The sequence below is a fragment of the Rhamphochromis sp. 'chilingali' genome (genome assembly GCF_963969265.1).
Source record: "Rhamphochromis sp. 'chilingali' genome assembly, chromosome: 21".
NCBI classification, from domain to species: Eukaryota; Metazoa; Chordata; class Actinopteri; order Cichliformes; family Cichlidae; genus Rhamphochromis; species Rhamphochromis sp. 'chilingali'.
In genome coordinates this window covers 8778426-8786743 of record NC_137949.1, presented here as the reverse complement: position 1 = coordinate 8786743, position 8318 = coordinate 8778426, and the positions used below count along the sequence as shown (strand labels likewise).

Below are 8318 nucleotides of genomic sequence, written 5' to 3'. Positions count from 1 at the left end.
ACACACACACAAAAAAAAATGGCGTATCCCATCAGAGAAATAATTTTCTTTTATTTCTAAAACATCTTTCTGTAATTACACGTTCCGCTCGCACAACTGTGTTCTGGTCATATTACGTTTTTGTACTACACACAGTGCTGGATGAAATCTGCACACATTCACGATCACAAATGTGCCATGGCAGAAGAAGCACGAAGCTGTGAACTTGTACTATGCAGCTCAAGTTAACCCGAACACCAGAGGTCTCTGCAGCTTCTCATCTGTCCCAGAGTCATGCACAGCTGGCCAAGAGTCACATTACTGTGAAGAATCTTCATTAGGAAGTGTAACAAAGAGCCAAGACGGCTTTGAAGGCGTGAAAGTGGGAATAAAATCATGCAGGGTCTTTGAATCTTCTTTAGATGCGTGCTCCTTTACGTAATTTTTTTTGTTTGTTTGTTTGTTTCTCCCCAGTTTTTGTTCTTCCGGTCTGGCACCGAGTGCGTCCTCCGACTCACCGGGTGGATTCGTAGTGTGGATCACCTCCTTCTTGTAAGTGAGGAGAAATTTAAATTAACTTGGTACACAGGTGGTGGAGTAGGGCGAGCGATGAAGTGTTAATGACCTAAGCAAGTGGTAACACCCCCCCCCCAACAAAACAAACAAAAAACACGTAACCTTCACTGGTCTATGTACAATTTAAAAAAACAAAACAACAAAAACACCATGGTAGAGGGTGTCATGTCTCTTCATGTTTGGCTGTCACACAACCAAAATGATCAAACGATGTCAGAATCTCTTCTCATCCAGAGACAATCAGAGGAGATTTCATTAAATAAGATGCCCCCCACCCCTCCCAGTGTCACAGAGTATAGCACCTTGATGAAGAGATGAGCAGTGATCACATATTAAGTCCTCGAGTCTTCCTCTAATGTGTCTAATTATACTTAATAATATTACATAATAAATAGTATTGGTCCTCTGATGCGTCACAAGCAGACGCAGGGGTAGGGCAGCATTGTCAGAGGCTGGACCGCAGATTTAGTCCTCTGAGGTCACGTCAATGTCCTCGGAGCTGGTCTGCTTAGTGGCGATGCGCCATCTGTTGATGTGGTGGTTCCCCTTCTTCTTCTGCTGGCTGTCTGGTCCCTCCTCCTCCAGCTTCTGTCGCTTGTACTTGGTCCTCCTGTTCTGGAACCACACCTTCACCTGGATAGAGAAAAGCATTCAGTGTGTGACCCGAGAAAAAGGAAAAGACTTAACAAACATCTGTTTAGATGCACATTTTGAGTTTCCCAACGCACAAGCAGCTAATAAGATAAATGATGGCCATGTTGTGGTTTTGTTGATCTAATAAAGGCACAATAATTACTCCTTAAGAAGCTCCTTTCTCTCTTTCTTTATGGTACTACAAAGTATGTGCTTTGGCAAACTGTGTTTCTGACTTGTATTGTTGAAATGCAGTAAGGGAAATAAAATAAAGCAACGCAGTTTATTCTGTTTAGCAAGCGAGAGGGAAAACAGAAATGCACATAAAGACTTAATGACTAAGGATGGCATAAAATGCGTGAAATATCAAGCTTAAAAGCTTCCAGACAGTTGCTGCTGTGACCTTGTAATATGAACCTGTCTGACTAACCCGTATGTAGTCAGAGTACTACACACTCACACTTACATTACTTTTCTTTAATCTTTACTTTGCTCGGCTTTGGGGTAATTTTTTTTTCAGAGCAAACGCTTAAAGATCCTTGGTACAGTGCAGTAATTTGTGAATGACCTGTTTAGCTAAAGGGGTGGAGGGTGAGCTGCATTATATACGTTATAGTATATTACAGTATTTCGTGCTTATTTCATGACCACAGTGACTTGATTAATCGTATCCAAATTTTCTAACTTTAAGATAAACTGATGACATGGGCCTTGCTATCACCCATGTAGATGCTATCGTTTAATCTTGCTGATCCAATAAAGTGAGTTTATTAGTATTCGTTTGACAGTCTTTAAAATTTGCATAATTCAATTGCTGCTTAATTGCAAGCCGCCTTATTGACTGACACAAACCAGAAACTTGCAAGCAGAATATATTCAATATCTTTTAATCTTACCTATTAGGCAGCCTAATTGACACCCACAGAGTGTGGACTCATTAAACTTAAGCATCAATAATATTTACCACAGCTTACGGTAGAGCATACATGAGTGAAATCCTTTTGAGAGACTCTTTGCAAAATGTGGGTCAGGTAAATGTTAAAAAAATGCAAGTGCACAGGCCTACAGATATGTCATGTAAGATAAATTCAGTTAATTATTGTTAATTTAAATTTCTAACGTATCAATTATTGAAATTAGAATAACAAGAAGAAAATATTTGTATATTTATCATCTCTGTCTCTGAAACATAGTGATCAAGTCAGGAACTTTTTTTCATTTTGGACTTTAATTTTCTGTTTTTCATTATGTTAACAGATTCACAAGAACTGTTTTTTCTTTCTGCCACTTAAATATATATTTAAAAAGTTTGAAAATACTTATATCAAAGTGCTTGATGCATCCGTATCAAGAGTGCTGTAATGCTCCATTTGAAGGATCATTCAAACTATCAGTAGGCTTCAGCTTGTCCAGAATGCAGCAGAGTCCTTATAAATACGCAGAAATTTGAACATATTAAAGTCTCCCAGCTAAGCACAGAATCATCGTTAAAATCCTATTAATTCAGAAAGCTCCAAATGGTTTGGCCCCGCAATAAATCTCTGACTTGCTCCCTGTCGATTAAACCTCTCAGGTCATCAGGTGCAGATCTTTTAACTGTTCCCAGAATTAGATCAAAGTGTGCTGAGAATGCTCTCAGCTACCCGGGTCCTGTTCTTAGGAACAAGCTGCCCTGAGGTCAGTCAGAGCTCTGTCCACAATCAAAGACAAACTTCAAACTTTATCATTCTCGCAGCTCTGCACTTAATAACAGTGTGTGTTACCTTGAACGTGTGTGTTGTGTTTTATATCTTTGTAAAGATTGTTTTGTTATTTTTACTGCCTGAAGGCACAGTAGACCTACATGGGTTTTATGTTTTTATCTTTCATGTTAAACACATTGAGTTTACACATAAAATGTGCTATATAAATAAAATTGCCATAAACTATTACGATTGAATCTAGTTTTCTGCAATACAGTGCATTCATTCAAATAAATGTATTCTAACAACTAAACAGACGAGTAAAAGCCTATAATATAACATATAAAGAATTGTTGGCTACGTAAGAAAATAAATATAAATTATTTTTATAAATTATTTTTTTTATTATTCTTTTGTTGCTGTCCGTTTTAATGTCGTTGCTTGGGCTTTAAAATATTGGGGCTATTTTAGCTGTAGCTATGTGTGGATAACGTTATAGAAGTATCCAGAACTAGCCAGATGCTAGTAATAGTTTATTAGCAGTAATAGTATTGACGACAAAAGTAAGCGACGTTAGCAATTAATTTAAACAAGCAAGCGTTAGCTTAACCTACCTGCGTTTCAGATAAACTCAGGCTGTTGGCCAGTTGTTTCCTCTCGGCTCCGACCACATAGTGGTTCTTCTCGAAGGCTCTTTCCAGCCGGAGGAGCTGGGAGGGAGAGAAGGCCGTCCGGATGCGTTTGGGTTTTCTCGCGAAAGGGCCGTGGAGGAGCAGGCTGTCCTGGGACACGTCGTTACCTGACAGCGAAGTCAACGAAACGGTAACGTCAGTCATGGAAAAAGTTCATTCTTATTTTATTTTCCCGAGAAAAAAACAAAACAAGTTATAATGGTTCACTTATTACTGTTTTTGTTAATAAAATAGAATTGACATTTGGAAAAAAAAAGAAGCGTATTAATACAAAAGTACGATAACAAAATGCTGTTTTGCACAATCGTGCTATTTATTAGGCCCGTTTGAACGTGGCATTGTAAACTGTCCAACCTGATAAAAAAACACAATAAATTCATTTTCTGGTAAACTCATTAAAGACAGTTTTGCCCTATAACGCAGTTTTAGGCTGAATGACTTTACGCACATTTTAAAAATAAATAAATCGTGACAAAAATCAGGATCAGACATTTATAGTTAAATAAGAAAGTACATGGCTACACATTCGGAATAGAGTCATAAAATAGCACATCATAACACATCGTAATATATAAAAAATATTTATGTGACTACAGCTAAATATATTAAATGCGTCTTTAAAAGTTATTGTCTTTAGTCTGATCTATTTTGCATTTTTTAGGGTATAAATATTTTTCAGAATTTTTTTTATGGTCAATATTTCTCAGAGTTATTTTTTGGTGCAAACTGTTTTATTTAAAATAAATGTTTGGGTTTTTGTTTGTTGGTGTTTTTTTACATTTACAAATTCTGTTAAATTCCCCATATTACCCAATTACATCCAATAAGGCTAATGTATGTATTAATTAGCCTATGGTATAATTATGATACAGATATTTGATTTATTTAGTTGTTTTTGTTTTGTTTTTAAATTAAGGGGCCCTTTATGCGTTTGCAACATTGCTTTTTCCCCCCAAAATGACATTTTCTGTCCAGACAATTACGTAATTAAAAATGATTGAATGAATAAAAAGATGTAGATTATCTTTCATGTCTTACTAATAACAGGTCTTAGTGCTGTATAGTTATTGGAGGGTAGGTGTGGCTGAGGTTTGTCACCACTAGCTGTGTTCAAAGCCTCTCTGCATCAGATTTTTATTCCGCATCCCTCCCCTCACGATGAAATTATTATGGTAGATTTGATCTATTTTGCCTCTGTGGACTGGCTTTTGTGCAAGATTTTTTAATTAAATGAAAAAAAACTGTAGCCTCACCTAAGGCGAATTTTATTTTATGTGGGGAAAAAACACAACACGGCTGCTTATCTTTTCCTCCTGTGGTTTTCCGAGAGTAGCTGCAGGGCAAACGAGAGTGGGAAACATGAGAGGAGCCCAACAAGCCTGCTGCAAGCTGTCAGTGGTCTTGTGGATTGTGATATCTGCGGCTACAGTTTATTGTTCGACTAAAAATGCTTTTGAAATCTACAGTCATATTGTTGAAAAAAATCCCACACAAAGATATTTAGTTTACTATGGAAACCACGTGTTATGCACACACTTATTTTATTAGTTTAATCACCTCCACCTACTTTATTCACCATTTTACGCACAGAATAACGCATTGTTTAATTCTAGACTAAGAATTCTGGCCTTTATAGCCCAACAGTGGACCTCAAAATACGCACACATCTGCAAATCTTTAAGCGAAGTAATAATTAAAAAAAAACTTTTATTAGTATTATTATTATTATATTTTGCATTCGCATTTTTCGCGTACCTTGAAATCTGTGTCCAAAAAATCTGTTACGTAACACCCAGGGGTAAAAGTTGAGCGGGTCTCGGTGTTGCGTCCCAAAGAAGTGCGGATGCTGTAGGTGGGATCCTCCGAGCTGGTGAGGAGCCACGGTGAGTGAGGGGTGGTTCATCGTCTCCGGGAACACCAGGTCCGGGCTCTGGTAGAGGGACCTGGCCGGTGGTGGAGCCTGGTAACTGTTCATTAAGGCATCTGTCGTCGGGTTGGAGTAACTTAAAGCCGTCGGGCGGATGGGATCCTCTGCCGTTAGAGGGTTCTCTTTAGCGACCAGAGACTCTATCGTGAAGCAGCGCTTGCCTGCAGACGAAAACATCATCTCTCGGTAGAAAGGGAAACCAAAAAGAACGCGATCAGCCTTTATTATTTTCCTTCCTCTTGCTGTAAAGGGAAAAAAAAGAAGCCCACTCTCAGAGAAGCATCATGGCCAAAGATGGTGGGGGTGTTAGGGGAGGGTGGGTGAAGGGTTTGTCTACACGAGCTCTAAGATGCTGCTAGAAAACTCAACAGTGCTGCAAATTGTCCTGATTCACCGAGCCCGTGCGCGCTCGGAGGGTTTCTGCGCGCAAATGCGCACCAAGAAAAGCGCCCGAAACCTTCCATGTGGCTTGACGTTGCGCGGAAAGAGGGAGCTGATTGGACCAGAGCACCTGCCAATAGGTCTCCTCAAGTACCTGCTTTGTAGATCACACAAGACCGGGCAGCTTAGTTACAGGGGCACGCTGAGAAAAACTAGCATGCTCCAATTAATGGGTCATTGCATGTCGCGTTCAGCTTTAATGTCAAGTTTTTCTACAGGAGGGGGGAAAAAACTAGTCCGCCTGCGGGAGTGAGAAGGTCCCACTCGTCCCACAGCAGATTCATCCAGTTCAGGAATTCTCATAGTGTCAGTATTTGACTGACGCTCGTTAAGAAGTTTTGTTTTGTTGGGTTTTTTTTTAAAGCTGACTCACCGAGACACTTTGGATCTTTCACCTTTAACTTAACGTTTAGGCTCTCTTTCAACTCTCATTACAAACACACGCACACACAAGAGCAAAATTAGATTTATATTATGAGATTTATGTGCCTCTCAGAATAAGACAATACAAAGTTTTATCTTCAAATACCGCTTATTTTTCTTTTATTGAGGTTATTATTATTAATTATTATTACTACAGTCGAAACTCCACGTCTGTCTTTCATGTTTTTATGTGATCTTCATAATATATTTTTAAAACAAACAAACCCGACAACAACAACATGAATCAGTGAAGAATGCTGATTCTGGTGAGTCAGACTCCCTGCAGCAGAGCATCCTTTCTCTCTACAAAGTGAGGTGTCCCGCTGATTGTTTTGTTTTGTTTTGTTTTTTAAATCAAATTTTCCGTGGATTTAAAATGTTTCTCAATCGGTGCAATAATAAGTGCACGTTCGACTTAACAGCTCCGGTTAAAAAAAGGAGAAAAGGCGAGAAATAATATTTGTTACAGGTGTTATTTTTAATTTTAGTTTAGAGGTTTTTTTCTGTTTAAAATTTAAATTCGTCAAGCAAACGTTTTTAAATTTGGTCGAATCAGATCGAAGCATCTTTCAGGTCACAACGTGTATTTGTATTTTTTAATGGTGTGCTCGCGTTTTTGTTAAAAATTAAGCTCATTTATCATTATTATTATTATTATTATTATTATTATTATTACTTTTTATTGTAAGCACATAACGGCGTCATTAATTCGCCTCGTGTTTTTTTTATATATATATTTTTAAGAAAACGTCTGTGAGTTTGTCCTCTGTGAGGACAGTTTAGCAGGAGAAAGTCTGTTTGTCATTACTAGAGCTGCTCCCTCGGCGCTCAGCTTCCATTGCGCGCTAACCAAGTTAATAATTATCCTCTTAATATGCTCCTTCGCGTTGGGGTTGCATTAGAAAATCATTACCGATGGAAATTATGAGGTAAAACAAGCTGTTGATTAGGCTTTTAGAGCTAAAGGCTCCTAAAGACAGCAATCGGTTCTGGGAATGGGTCATTGTTCGAAAAGCTTAATATGGGGCTGTTCCTTGAACACTTCTATTTCTTTTAGTTATAGTAATTACACGGTGAGGATTGTGGCGACGCATAAATGCTATTCAGTTATTTTAACATTCATTCTTGGTGGATCATAAATTCCTAATACAGTTTGCCAGGAAATCATCCACATCTGTGGCATAACTATAAGTGTCTATTGAAAGGTCTGCCGCGAAATAGCTGTAAAATTAAACCCTGGAGTTTTTTTTTTAACTCTTTAAATTTAACCTTCACAAGTATTTTAGTCGTATAGGTCAGCGGTAAGTTCCACAAGCCTATAGTGGTAGAGAATGGAGAGATAAGAGGAACAAGGAAACAGCGCCGATGAATACACCGCCTTTACAGGGAAACGTTTCAGGAATCAGTCACGCAGCTCAGTTCTCTATCTAAACAGTCCAAACGGAGCATCAGAAGCAGGAACTTGAAGGATGGCTGAGTGGGTTAAAAATGCCGCCTTGAGTTTAATGATGAAACCCTGTGGGCCTCTACGCGCTGACCCTGATCGCGGCTGGTTAATAGATGATCAAATCGCTCTGCTGTAACAAAAAACAAAGGAAAGCGCTCTAACCTTGTTCCGTACCTGTTGCTGATTTCACCCCCGAGGCCCCCTTATTACTCAGTCTGACCAAAGTGATCTTCAAGAATAGTGCACTGACTGTTTTAATGGATTTGTTTCCTTAAAGCTTTTATAGTGACATTTCAATGTAGCAGCTGCAACAATCTGAAACCTTTTCGAGATCTTAATTCTCATTTAGTGCATTAAGAATCAAATAAAACGAGATAAATGACAACTCTTTAAAGCACCCAACACACGTATGAATATGTCCAGTGTGACCGGAGGAAAAAAAAAATCGTTGCACATTTTGTGTATTAAGAAAACCCAGAAGAGAGATCGGAGATGTTCCAAGATGCAGGTAGCCTGCA

General features: G+C 38.6%; 1 protein-coding gene across 1 annotated transcript; it reads right to left on the bottom strand.

The window, feature by feature from the left end:
- Positions 1-11: 11 nt before the first annotated feature.
- On the bottom strand, positions 12-6368 carry emx1 (empty spiracles homeobox 1). The gene is made up of 3 exons (XM_080870027.1): positions 5318-6368; positions 3485-3669; positions 12-1188 (listed from the first exon to the last, which is right to left on the bottom strand). Exons 1-3 carry the CDS (start codon positions 5667-5669, stop codon positions 1021-1023), a joined length of 705 nt encoding a protein of 234 aa, XP_080726153.1. The 5' UTR covers positions 5670-6368; the 3' UTR covers positions 12-1020.
- Positions 6369-8318: the final 1950 nt, after the last annotated feature.